Source organism: Prenolepis imparis, unplaced genomic scaffold, assembly GCF_030444845.1.
Source record: "Prenolepis imparis isolate NDT839.2.m4 unplaced genomic scaffold, iyPreImpa1.0 SCAF_7, whole genome shotgun sequence".
In the NCBI taxonomy this organism is placed as follows: domain Eukaryota; kingdom Metazoa; phylum Arthropoda; class Insecta; order Hymenoptera; family Formicidae; genus Prenolepis; species Prenolepis imparis.
In genome coordinates this window covers 4,588,740-4,602,490 of record NW_028141165.1, presented here as the reverse complement: position 1 = coordinate 4,602,490, position 13,751 = coordinate 4,588,740, and the positions used below count along the sequence as shown (strand labels likewise).

Sequence of the window (13,751 nt, the reverse complement as noted above, 5' to 3'; positions counted from 1 at the left end):
TTATGTGAAAAGGAGAAAGTTGCCACGAGAATTGCGGAAAGTTAGAGCTCTGTATAAGTGCGATTAAGATCAAAGTTAGGAACAGGAAGTATCACTGTCGGATCGATTGATCGATCGCATGAGAACGCTGTGACTAGTGTGTAATCGAAGCGGGTCGATTATCTGTTGACGTTTGCACATTTTCCGCTGAACTATTGGAGCTAGAGCGTTTATTGACCGCTATTTCCGATAGCAGTCTCTATAGTTTCTATTTAACCGTTGACCGCATGATATGAGTTTGACCGAGCCAATCAAGCTAATTCGCCAAAGAGGCACGTGGATCACGATGCATCAAACGGCAATCCCGAGAACGATTATGTCAATAGGTAATAATGCGATGTCGCGAAACAGATGCACCCCTCTGTAATATCGTACTACTCACTCGTATTATACTTAAAAAAATAAATAAATAAATAAATAACTAAATGACAGTATCTCTATTTCCAAAATTCCGCAAACTTAAAAAAGCACAGATCATAAAATACATGAATATCGAATCATTTAAATTTTCTGATACTGAATAAAAATCACGAGATATGGATAAAAATATGAAAAATTTAAATAAAAATTTATCTCGGGAAAAACTCTCGACATCTTCGAAATTTTTCCATCCTTAATAATACCCAATACAAGTATTATGATTCGCGAAGACTATTTCTTGATATCTCCAGATCGATGAGATATCCGAGTGATACATGTATATACACACACATACATACGACGCCCCTCATTCTAACTATCTTACATTTCGGCTGTTCTTGTTCCGTCCAATTTCACCGCTTTGTATCCCCTTAAGGTTCACGAACAGTTACGACTAACCGCGATGCAATGCAACAGAGTAGAGATACCTCGACGAACATTTGCATTCGCACAAATTCTCCGGTCGAATCGCTCGGTCGACCCTGCTCTGACCCATTTGTATCCAAGAAAGTCTAGGTGGTCCGCGGCATCGAAACGCAACGAGCCCTCATGCGCGCGCGAGTGTCATTACGCAGCTCGTTTTCCGGTTTTAATTAAATGACGTGCAAAACGCGCGCAGCACACCTACGCTTTTCTGAATTTTCGGAAAGCTCCATGCTGAGACGGGTCAACCGTAAACCGTAAAAACGCGTATTAACGTGGTTTGCGGCGTGAAGTTCGAATACGAATTCCGTGGTATTTTAGAGAATTTTTCTAACGAAAACGCCAAAAAAAATTCACCCCTGTACATGACGTAAGATACGATCAAATGTAAAAACGCAAAAAAACATCCGATAAGTATTAATATTTCTTTCTCGCATTGTGTATAAAAACATATATGCTGCTATATATTTTACGATTTTACAATATTCAGTTAGAAGCTAAATCATTGACTTGTTGATAAAATTGATGTTAAAAATATAATTAAAATTGAATAAAAGTTTAAATTTAAAAAAATCATATAATGTTGTTTTATAAAAAAATGTTTAAAATTTTCGCAGGCTGCTGTGTGTACAGGTACATGCGTGTGTTAATAAATAAAACCGTGTTATATTTTTATCATTAGACTTCCACAAGTTAACCGAATACGGATTTATTATTATTTGTATCGAGGGAAAATTTATTTAATTTTCTTGATAAACTACTCATTGATACTCAAAATGTTTTTTTGAAAATGAGAATTCAACAGATTTTTCTCCCGCGGCCATGGTCGTGTTTTTCTTTCTCGTTCATTTCGGCAGCGATATATATGCGCTATATGTGAATTATGTTTATCGATGATTTCGTGAAACGAGTCGAGAGAATCGATGGCTGACCACGATTTCGCTTCGGTATCGCGTGCGTGTAATTACCTTCGTTACGTGCATATTTGTATGCGTTCGCATCGCGAGAAAAAATCGCGCGCTTTCTTTCGCTTCGAAGCGAGAGAATGTTCATCGCATGTAAATTTTAAATAATCAAAATATGCATCGATAGTGACATAATATTGCCGACAGACTCGATACAATAGCAGTATAAATACACGATTATGAAATACACGAATCATAAGTATAATTCTTATACAAGTAATCTTATATAAAGGATCTCGAAAGTTTCACAAGTCCCTTTGGAACATAATGTTATATAACACAAAATTTGAAACATATGAAATGTTCTTTATAAATTATTAATATGCATACAAAAGGTAAATGGAAATCTTGACTGAAATTAAACATTTAATCAACGAGTAATGAATGAAATAAAAATTTTCCATATATTTTTACATTTTCTTCTCTATATATTAAAATTTCTCCAATTATTATATTGAATTTTACGAATAAATCATAGGATGAGAAATTCAATAATATTAGCAAAGACCTCTCGAAACTATTCCGATTTCAAAAGCTCAGCAAAACACGCCATGTTTCTCCGGTGTCGAGCGGTAGTCGCGATATTTCACTCATTAAGAATTTCCGTCCTCGCGACCAAGAATGAAAAATGGCTTTATTTTCCCGCGCATATTGCACCGCTCGTGTCGCGGCCCTTTTGTCTCGTGTCCGTGCAATAAATAAAGTGACGCACGCAGTAATTTCAGCCACGCGCGATTGGGAGTTTCGACGGTGGGTTTTCCGTCCATCGCGCACCGTAGCGGCATCAATTATTCGTAGCAGTTAGTTTTTGCTGAATGCTGTGTTCTACATTACGAATGTCGCGTACTGCAGAGACGAGAACGAGGATGTACGTTCATTATACCGAACTGCACGCCGCGAAAACAGACAGACCTCATATCGTTCCGTATTAAATGCTCGAAAATTAATTAGATATCATGTGCATTCGCAGGAACTCGTAATTAAATTTTAGAATTTTAGAAACGAAAGAGCACAAAGCAATGTCCGTATTCCGGCCACATTTATGTATTTCGCGGTTCTCTCTTCTCTCTCTTTCTCCCTTTCGACGTGTCCGTCGAGCTTCCCAGTCACGTGCGTTTGAAATAACGTAATCCGGGAGACCAATACCCGTCAATTAATATTCCGTATCGGGTTACCAATGGATCGACACGACATCCCATCCAGCGTGTTGTACTTTCGCCTGACACATACAATAAATGTTGCGCAACGCAGCATACGAGTTAGAATTTCGCCGATCGAACAAGCATCGTCGCGGAGACAAACGGAGAAAACAGAAAAAAATCGTCGCGGAAACAAAAGGAGAAAACAAAAAAAAATCGGAGACATCGGCGACGACTAGGAAGAAGAAAGCTATCGAATTGTTTGGCTGAGATCCAATTTAAGGAATAATTGTTTTGTTTATTGCGGCGGCCAGTAAATATGAAAAGTCTGGCATCGTTCGATCCATCGAAGAAATAAAATCTAATTCTTTTAATAAATAAGTCGCGGATGTGTCGGACAAAATTTACCTATATCCTCATCTTGACTGTACAATCATTAATATTGATTCCTTAACGTAATTAGTACGCGTGATTTTTCCGACAATAATCATATTTTAAATAGTAAGATCGTATTATTCGGCGGAAACGAGAGAGTCCCTTTAACTCGGACTTAAATGCCGCATTTCGAGGCGGATTCCCCCGCGGCATCGAAGACGCGCAGTCGAGTCTCTTTATATGTACGGCACGGAAAATGTATTCCACGAATGATATCGCATCGTCCTTTGAAAATGTTCAAGTCGAGCCTCTTAGAGATCGCATGAACACGCGCTTTGCGAATTTTTCAATCATGTTTCACGCTGACAGGATTAATAAAGCGCGCCGCGCCGAGCCACAACGCGAACAGAGTTTCCAGACTCATTTCATGCAGAATCGAATTGGATTTCCAGGTCGAGACTGGTGTATATAACGGTGTGTGTAACCCGCAAAAGAGAAAGAGAAGAGAGACAAATAGAGAGAGAAAAGAGAGAGCGAGGGGGAAATATACGGGGTTGGAAACGCGCAACCCTTTGATGTGCATCGTCGGCTCGAAACACCGACGATGCTCTTTCAGCAGGCGCGCTGCACTTTGTTACATCGACGCTAAATAATCGGTTTATAAAAATTCATGGCGAGTCTAAGTGAAGCGGGTTTATATCCGGCACCACTCGGACTGCACACTTCGTCATTCCATGTTCCCCGCAACCCCTTCGCGTTTCATATTGCAATATCGCCAGTCGGACGATGTGACGAGAGCTCGCAAATTGAAAAGTGAACGAGGGTATATTCGCGAGGTGTTTTCGCCTGCGTGAAGAATATCTATGGAATGAACGAAGATAGTACCGTAGAAAATTAGCACGTGTGATTCGTTTAATTCTTTAAAAATTGATATTTCTTGGACCGACAATTTCAGATTTTAACGATTTGAATAATCTCTCATGTGCATCGCAAAATATAATATTTTATTGTGGATAAAAAAGAAATTAGAAACTTTAATATATGATTATTTTTGTTTAATGTTACTTCTTACGAAAATTGATATTTTTTTTTAGAAAATTTCAAATAATTTGATTCTGAATATTTATTCGTGCATAACGCGCGAAATATAAAAATTTATATCATAGATAATAAAGAAATTAGAAACATTTAGTGACAAATTACTTTCTTTATTAATTTTGCCGGCAGAATAGTAAACAATGATAAAATTATTCAAATAGAAATAATTATGTGTATTGTAGTCTGAAATATATAGTGATATGATATAATTGCTCCCATGAGAAAACATACCGCGCTGTGTAGTGGATAAATAGGTAAAAATAATTGTATATTAATTTTTACGCGTTTCTCTAGAATGCTTTATATATGTATAAAATTTAATTGTTCGTTCATAAACTATTAGTTTGTAAACATAAATAATATAAAATACGATTAAGAAATTTTATTGATGAACGAGATGTATATTGAGCGCAAGATAGAGAAAGAATTTCCGTTTACGACATTCCAGTGCATCGCGCGAAATACCCACATCTCTAATCGACCCCTCGAAAAGCCACCGTGCGATCCATCCTCATCCCGGTCTCCCCCCACCCCATTTCCTCGTCCTCGAAAATGTGCGAGATACTACACGCTCTCCGCCAGGTGAAATTAAATTAGAAGGAAAATATTCGGAGAGCCGGCCAGCGCTTTTGTACGTGCCACGAGATAGCGAGATAGAATATAGGCAACGAGTGCGCGCGTATATCGGTATTCCTGTGGTAGAGAGGGTATATTCGCGCCCTGGCACGTTCGAGCGATGCAACCGCTAAAAACGTACCGATTCACCGACACTCTACATCTAGATCACCAGATTCAACTTCAACTCTGGACCGACCTCTTCCTCCCTTTCCGCGATTTGTCTTTGTCGGGACGTTTCAGACATATCGCGTTATCTCTCATTTTCTCTCCGCCTTCTTTCGCTAAAACTATACTACTGTTTTGCAACAAATTCGCGAGATTGATCCGAATTTTAAATTTCAAGATTTAATTTTATTATGCGTCTTGTTTTTTCAAAAATTCGATATAAAATGCAATTAAAAATTCAAAAACGACGATAGTGATAAAAAGCAATTTCTTTTTTTCAGTTGCAGTTTTCTTAATGCGAAGCTTCGCAACATCGGAGCCGGCAAAATTGGACGCGATTTCCGAGAATGTCGAGGAAGAGTTATTCGCAAACATGAATCTGACAACGTTCAAGGAGAGATATCGGAGATTGATACCCTACATGACTTTCTACGTCGCCAACAACTACTTGCACGATCAGACTACGTTGGAGCAAAATTACGCGAAGGATCCGTCGACCAACTTGTTTCGAAAACCTTTACCGTCGCATCCTTTGACTCGACTCAACGGCGTGCCGAGACGAGGAACTATCAAATATCGTGTCAATTCACCCGATCAGGACAAGTTCGTCCCGTCCGTGCAATTCGATCCCAGAAACATCGGAGGCGACAACGACTACTTTACACCGGTCAAGTATAGCGCTAAGATCAACTATGCCGACTATTCTACTCCGTCCTATCAGTTCTATCAGGTGGAAAAGACCTATCCTGAAATCACCACGCCTTCCACTCAGATCTTGCACGAGGAAAATCGATATTTCGGCCCCGCGAGACCCCTGAGACCTCCCGTTCCCGCGCGAGAGCAACATTTGATCAAGAAACCGCTGCTCGGCAACTCGCAGGACGATTATAACCAGGATACGGCGAAGGTACCGAATGTCATCGTTAACTACCCCAGTAAAGAATTCGAGGGTCTGAGATACATCCCGCCGCCGATACACACCAACATGCAACCGTCGATGAAATCGTCGTCCGTCATCTCGCAAGTTTATCGGAAGCCGAGCGTGAATTTGAACAATTTAATCGAAAGTTTTCAGTTAACCGAGCGACTGCCGGAGATGTTGAACAAAGACAACATCGACAGCAGTATCAAGACACTACTGGAGATTCTCAATATCCTGCACAATTCGCGGCAGGAAAATTTGCCGCAGCCGCAAGGACCGTTACTATCTCCGCCTAGATTGAACAATTACAAACCGAAAATAAATACACGGCCAAAAGTGATTACCGAGACGAGCTTCCAAGTGACACCGAATCCGCTATTGATCACCGATGATCCCGAAAGATACAAGGCGACGGACGACGACGACGACGACGTTCGGATCAAGACCCCGGTACAACCAGAATACAATATAAATCACATAAAGGATGAAAAGGTGGAATATTACAGCCCTTATGTTCAGGATATTTCAAACGAATCTAAACAGCAAAGATTGAGGCCAACCCCCAGGCCTGATACAACTGAACACACCTACGAGATCACGGAAGATCTTAGTGACGACATCCTACAGGACGAACGATACACTTTGCCGATTTCTACCGAGGCATCTATAAGTCAGGAATATGTGGCGCCTAATGAAATTACCCGCCCGAAACCGAAAACATCCTTGAAATACGGTGCGACGCGCGGAAAACCCCATATCGACTATCCGGCGTACGCGATTATACCGGAAACCGATTTCACTTGTAAGGATCAAAGATATAAAGGGTTCTTCGGCGACCCAGCGACGAGATGTCAAGTAAGTATACGTGGGAACGAATATATATAACAATTTAAATATATAATATATATATATATATATAAATTATAATATATAAAATTTTAAAAAACCCCAAATAAATTGTAAGAAAATAAGTCATATAAAGATTCACAAATTTAAAAAAATTGAAAAAATATATTTTAGTCGTTTGGTTTAAAAACTCGAAATTTAAAAATAATGATATAAATATAAAATAAATTATATATTATTTTATATATAATCTATTTATATTTTTATATATATTTATATTTTATTAATTATATATAAATTAATTAATTATATATAAAATATAAAATATATAAATATATATAATCTATAAATAGATTATATATAAAATAATATTGTATAATCTATTTATATTTATATCTATATTTTTAATTTCCGAGTTTTCAAACAAAACGACTATAAACATTTTTTCAATTTTTTTTTAATTTGTGAATTTTTATATGATTTTTATTTCCATACAATTTATTTCGGGTTTTTTAAATTTTATATCCACAGTTTTAAATGATTTAAAATATCGAATTAATAATAATATCGTTTTCAGGTGTGGCATTACTGCGATCTCAATGGTGGTAAATCGTCATTCTTATGTCCGAACGGCACGATATTTAGTCAGGTAGCGTTGACTTGTGATTGGTGGTTCAATGTAAAATGCGAGACGACTACTCAACTATACGTTTTAAACGAGAGATTATACAAATATATCCTGCCAATTATGCCCAAGTTTCCCGAGGATTTTACCGGCCCGGAAGTAGATCGATACTTAGAACTCAAGTTCAAAGAAATGGAAGCGAAACTGAAGGAGAAGAAATTAAAAAAACAAGACGAAAAAGACAAGCATAAAGGCAAATCTCAAACGTCGAACGATGAAGAGTAAATGCATTTAATTAATGCGTTATGTGTTAAATAATTTAGCCTTAACGTATGATACCTGACTCGTTGCCATTATAATATATATTATATATAAAGTTAAAAATCATAAACGTATAAGATGACGAAGCCGAAAGGCTTGCAGATTCGGAAAAGTGCAATATATATATGATAGAGTTATATGTATTTTAACGCGCGAGATAAAGAGAGGGTTGCAATATTCTCGTGCGGAAAAATAATAAGTTATAAGATTATCTCACAGTCTGTTACGGGTATGAAATGGCTGATGATATATTATATATTTCTTCTATTATCTCTAGTCATATGCGTATTATGTACTATATATCACCGAAAATGCTCGCCTATCTTACGGAGCTTTTCTTTTAGCCTATCTGGCCTAAATTTATTTATTCTTATTACTGTGCATGACATATATATATATTTTGTAATATTTTGTTTATACGTTCTCAGATTATCCGTTCCATTCCTCATCAAAAAAGACATTTAATAAAAATAGGTACTCACCTCTTTTGTCTGGCTAACTCGCAACAGCGTCTCCTCGATGTCTGTGTAAATCTGATCAAACTCGGGTAGCAGGGTCTGGTTCTGTAAATAAAACACATCAGCATTTAGATTTTTTGCAATAATGTATAATCATTTCTTATAATTTTTTATAATTTAAGTAATGTTACTACTAACCTTTTCTGATAATGCCACAAAATCATGCAGTTTGTGTGAGCGCAAAGTACAATTAGAACAACAGGCCACATTACAGTCATTGCAAAAATAGCTTAATGTTTCGTAACATGTTGACGAACAGCTATTTAGCATTGCAGTAGGACTATAGGGGCCTCCTTCATATAACAGAACTTGTGTGTGGCTCTGCAATGCTCTTCCATGAATCTATAAAGTAGAACAAAATTATAAAATATGATACATTTAACTAGAAATATGTCTCTTGTAAAAAATATATTAATTTACTTTTGAATAACAGCAATGACAATAGAGAGCCACACATTGCGGACAGTTTACGTTAGCTTGATTTCCACATTCATGGCAACATCCTATAAACAAAAAGAATAAATTAAATCTCTTTTCTTGTTTACAAAGTTTATTCTATTTTGTATAATAATGAGCATTACTTTCTAACCTTGCTTTGATATCTGACGTAACTGTGTAGATCCTCTATGATAAAAGGAAAATTCTTCATCGTCATTTTCTATTAGATGATTATATGACGTAACAATCAGCCCTAGCGTGTACAAATTCAATGGCAGGAATTTCTGATTGCCAGCACCTTCAGTAGCAATGCTTTTGTTACACAAAGAGCACTTTGCAATTTTCTCACTGCATATTTGACATATAGGATGTCCACAATCCAATAGCAAAGGTATACAGGACCCTCTCTGCATAGACCTGCTCAGTCTTATTGAATCTGTAACACAATTTTGACACTCTTTCTACATTTTGATCCATATGATATTAATTATTATAATCTATTTCATAATGTAAGAATATAAGTTACGTAAGTTATACATTTTTCCACTCATATAATAGGAAAACAATAGGACAGAAAAGATATTCGTCAGCTTTTATTAAAACTGTATTATATGATGACTGTATAAAATATAATTGTATATAAAATATTTCTGCCTTTCGATATCATGCATTTTATTATTTTTATTATTACAGGATATAATATCGCGATAAAACTTTTCCTATCCAAAATAAGTATGAAAATATAAGTAAAATAAAGCGAAAGCATAAGTAGTATCTAAAACATATAAAATATTTCTCTGATCAGCTTCAATAATCTATATTTGTTTTTTCATCGAACCTTTGAACGGGTGCAAAAGGTGAAGTATTTTCGAGCATTATTTCGTCACAAAAAAAACTCAGAAGTCTCGCTCGCAAACAATTCTAACCTCCTCGACGTCCCGCCGTGCGTGTTCGCGTTGTCGATCAAAAGACAATCGTTTCCTTTCGTCGCTAGCATTATTTACGTATTTACGTTTATTGCGCACGATATATGTACATACATACCGGCGAGAGGACGTGATCGTACAACCTCGCGAACCTGAACAACGCGACGACGCCGGTGCGTATTTTCCCTGACGCCGGCGTAGCAATCGATATACGTATATATGCATGCGAGATGGCGAAAAGCCGTGCACGAAAATTACCTGCCACGTAAAATTTGCATTTACAGACAACGCAGTTCACGTTCTTCAGCTTGATGCTTGGGACACTGTAGCAAGGTGACAAAGATGACTTGCCCGTCGACGATTTCGCGCGCGACACGCGGTACGTATACATCCTGTACGCGGGGGAAACAAACGAAACTCGCGATTTATCCCGACGAAGGTCTCTTCCCGGATCGCGCTCGCCCGACCAATTCGCTCGCCCCGGAAGAGAAGATGCGTTTCAGCGACAAGACGCGACACGTTTGAACCGACAACCGCCGCACCGTTTCGCTACCCATGAGCACTTGCTCGCGCGCAATTTATCTTATCTCTTTTCTTTCATATGAATATCGTCTGGTGTTTGTGTTTATTTGACCGTCGTACATGGGCGCCCATGGGGGAGGGGGCAAGGAGGGGCATATGCCCCCCCTTGGATTTTAATATTTTAATTTTTTCAATTTAGAATAATTTTATAATTGTCACCCAAATAATTTTTTGTTTGAAATTTATAACATAAATATATATCGAAATAGTGTGGTGTATGTGTGTGTACACCACACACACACACACACACACGCACGCACACGCACACGCACACCTGAGTATATGTACACTCTGCCCCCCCTAGAAAAAAGTTATAAGGACGCCTATGCCGTCGTATTCGCGGAATCGAACTTGAGCTTCCAACAGAACTGTTTATCGAACTTTGTTTATGTCGGTCGGATGACAAGGCGATCCAACTATATATGTCTCTACGATCTTTTTGCATACTATTTGCGTACGAGTGTGTTAAAATGGCGGTGAACCTTTGGCGCCAAACCGTGACGGTTTACACATTATTCTATCGTGCGTCTATTTTTTTTATCAGAATTTATTTATTCGAGAGAAGCGAAATATGTTTTTAATCTATGAATTTTCCACTTTTAAGATAAAGAGAATTATATATACATAGTTACAAGATATTTACCTTTATCTCTATTATTGATATTTCTGATATATTTAACCCCATTTATTATTAATGATTTTATTAATGTGAAATGAAGTCGTATCTTAATATATCAATTGATCGATAGAAATATAAATAGATTTACCAATTTTAACATGTTTGATGCTGAATGGACCTGGATTAATAGTTTAAATCTGGATTACGATCTCCGAAATCTCATCCCTCGACGCTTTCAATACCGCGACGTCATAGACCATAAAACATAAAGCAATATAAGTAATGCCACTATACATATACCTAGTGAGTAATTAATTAGCCAATCACGATCGAGCATTCTTAAATTTAGATTCTTAACTATGATTGATCGATTTACATACATATATAAATAATATAAGATAGACATACAAATTGTATGCACAACGAAATTAATTAACAAGTGTCTAAATTTGCAAATGCATAATGCATATGCGTAACAAAATTAACTAATCAAGTGTCTAATAGGATGCTACTAGACAAACAATTAATTAACTTTTCTGTGCATATACATATTAAAAAATTTGTCTAAAGCCCGTATCAGACTATGAAAATTGAAAATTAAAAATTGAAATTTGACTAATCGAAACTAAAAGAAACTAAAAAGAACAAATTTTTTTTCTCCCTCCTGATTGGTTCAAATTTCTTTAATCCTCCAATCTCAATACGTAATCTGATACGGGCTTAAAAGACGGCAGTCGATCGACGATCTAGGTCGCTGCTGCTCCCTGGTGAGCGATCCGAGTAGTTGAAGCGAGCAGCGTCGAGAAATAATCGCGCGGTTCGATCTCTCGATCATTCTGAATCGTTCGAGCACAGATGCCTCTGGCGAGTCGTTGGCGGGACGTCGCGCTACTTGGTCAAAAAATGCAAAAAGGTAAGTGGGGTTAGACACGCAGATAGAGCGGGCGATATACGACTATACTATGTCGGCTATATCCGTCTGGTCTAGGCGCGGCCCGGTCGGTCGCCGGCCCGAGGGTCCGTTATGATTTCCCACCCAGCGAACGATCGCTCCAGCGAGCAGCAGACTCGCGATGAGATGCTCTTTTCCGCCTTCCCCTCCTCACTTTTTCCGCGATCTTTCCAAGTCCGTTCTCTCTTCGGATTCTCCGCGTCATGCAACGTTACGTTTTTGCCGCGATCGAATAAATTACTGTCGGCATAAGAGAAAGATGTGAGATCCTCCGTGATGTGTACGAATTCTCGCGTCATTAATAATAACGCATCATTAATAATATCGAATCTTTCGCTCGATTCTTTCAGTCCGCCCATCTACGTCTCTCTCATCGTCATTGATCGACCAGCGCCGTTCCGGCGGCAATTTCAGGACGGTCGTCTTCGTCTCTCCCGGAGGTTCTTCTCCCGTGTTTCGAGGAAAACTTTTAAATTGAATTGTCGACCAACGGCTACCATTTAGCGATTCAATTTCCTTCGGATGGGATCTGTCTTCGAAAGGTATCTGTACTTAAATATTTAAATTATCACGAGAGGTTAAGAGCGATTGTTGTCAAATTGTTTGAATTTTTCGCTGCATTACGCTGGATCGCGCGACGCTGGATCCTCGAAATATATATAAATAGATTCGTTCGCTATAAAGTAAACGCGATCGGACGTCGTACATTTCGTTTCGCGATTTACAGAGAGAACGCAGTTCCGTTCTCTGGTGTCCTTTGAACGCCGTTCCGCCGCGATCTCTTTTACGTAATCGGCGCGAGAGAGCGAGACAGCGTCTTCGAGAGCGAGCGAGAGGACCCGTCTCGAGCTCATCGTCGTCGTCGTCGCCGCCGCCCGTTGTGTTACTTGAAACAACAGTCACACGGCCTCTCTGGACTAGACGAACGAGCGAGCGAAAGAGCGGAGGCAAGGTCTAGGCTGGCTGGCATTCAAGGTCGCGTACAGAGAGAAAGAGAGAGAGAGCGCGCGAAGCCCGGATCTATCCCCGCCCCAGATTTCTCTCTTTCTCTTCCTCCTTCTATCTCTTTCTCTTTTTTTCTTTATCTCTTCGAGAATAGAAACCTTCTCTTCTCTTTCTCTCTCTCTCTCTCTCTCTCTCTCTCTCTCTGTGTCTCTATCTCTTTCTCTCTCATTTCGCTCGTTCCGCGACGTTCTCCATCCCGCTCGCGAGCCGCGACCCGCGCCGCGTGTGCAACATCGATTTAACCATAAAAATTCCCCGCGCTCGACTCTATCACTCGGCTATTATTTCTCTGCCTGCCCGGGAGAGCCGATGCGGAGAGCGACGCGACGTAGAGCGGCGCGGCGCGTTCCGCTCCCGGAATTCTCTGCTCTGTAAATGCGACGACGAAGGAAGGCCTCGGCCGTATGTTATACCATCGCGAGGAACGAGGAAGCGCGCGCACATTGTATACGATCCGTTTTGCGCTTATATGCGGGAATGTATCCGCGAAGAGGGGAGAGAGACAGAGAGATCACATGCTTTATCTGTGTGAGTGTCGGGTTCTCATAAGGAAACGAACGGAAGCGAGACGAATAAGATACCAAGCTCTTCGCCGAGAGTCGACAGCTGATTCTCGCGCTCGCTCGTTCGCTTGCTCGTTTTGCGAGGATGAAAGGGCGTATCGGCTATTAGGTCCCGTTATGTACCACTACATCGACGAGGTATTAGCGGCATTAGTCTTGTTCTACTCTCTTTCTGCAGCATTCGATTCTAGG

At 39.1% G+C, this 13,751-nt stretch overlaps 3 protein-coding genes across 7 annotated transcripts in view; 2 read left to right on the top strand and 1 right to left on the bottom strand.

Moving 5' to 3' along the window:
• LOC145939083 (uncharacterized) overlaps positions 1–8,445 on the top strand; it is a 35,348-nt gene extending 26,903 nt beyond the window's left edge. The window contains exons 1-3 of one of the 2 annotated variants that reach the window (XM_083043169.1): positions 291–365; positions 5,524–7,019; positions 7,588–8,445. In XM_083043169.1, coding sequence (XP_082899295.1) covers positions 326–365; positions 5,524–7,019; positions 7,588–7,920 — 1,869 coding nt within the window. In that variant the 5' untranslated portion in view covers positions 291–325 and the 3' untranslated portion in view covers positions 7,921–8,445. Of the gene's footprint in view, positions 1–290; positions 366–5,523; positions 7,020–7,587 lie in introns of those variants that run through there. The other variant, XM_083043168.1, reaches the window with a different exon arrangement.
• Positions 1–13,751, bottom strand: part of Qin (tudor domain-containing protein qin) — a 153,537-nt gene that overhangs the window by 134,267 nt on the left and 5,519 nt on the right. Inside the window, exons 1-5 of one of the 4 annotated variants that reach the window (XM_083043160.1) lie at positions 11,188–12,346; positions 9,064–9,348; positions 8,895–8,977; positions 8,613–8,816; positions 8,439–8,519 (exon numbers count right to left, since the gene is read on the bottom strand). In XM_083043160.1, coding sequence (XP_082899286.1) covers positions 8,439–8,519; positions 8,613–8,816; positions 8,895–8,977; positions 9,064–9,325 — 630 coding nt within the window. In that variant the 5' untranslated portion in view covers positions 9,326–9,348; positions 11,188–12,346. Of the gene's footprint in view, positions 1–8,438; positions 8,520–8,612; positions 8,817–8,894; positions 8,978–9,063; positions 9,349–9,750; positions 9,896–10,096; positions 10,420–11,187; positions 12,347–13,751 lie in introns of those variants that run through there. The other 3 variants (XM_083043158.1, XM_083043161.1, XM_083043159.1) reach the window with 3 other exon arrangements.
• LOC145939084 (zinc finger and BTB domain-containing protein 8A-like) overlaps positions 11,890–13,751 on the top strand; it is a 76,687-nt gene continuing 74,825 nt past the window's right edge. The window contains exons 1-2 of the mRNA XM_083043172.1: positions 11,890–11,952; positions 12,342–12,533. The gene's annotated coding sequence lies outside the window, so the exon portion shown is untranslated. The remainder of the gene's footprint in view (positions 11,953–12,341; positions 12,534–13,751) is intronic.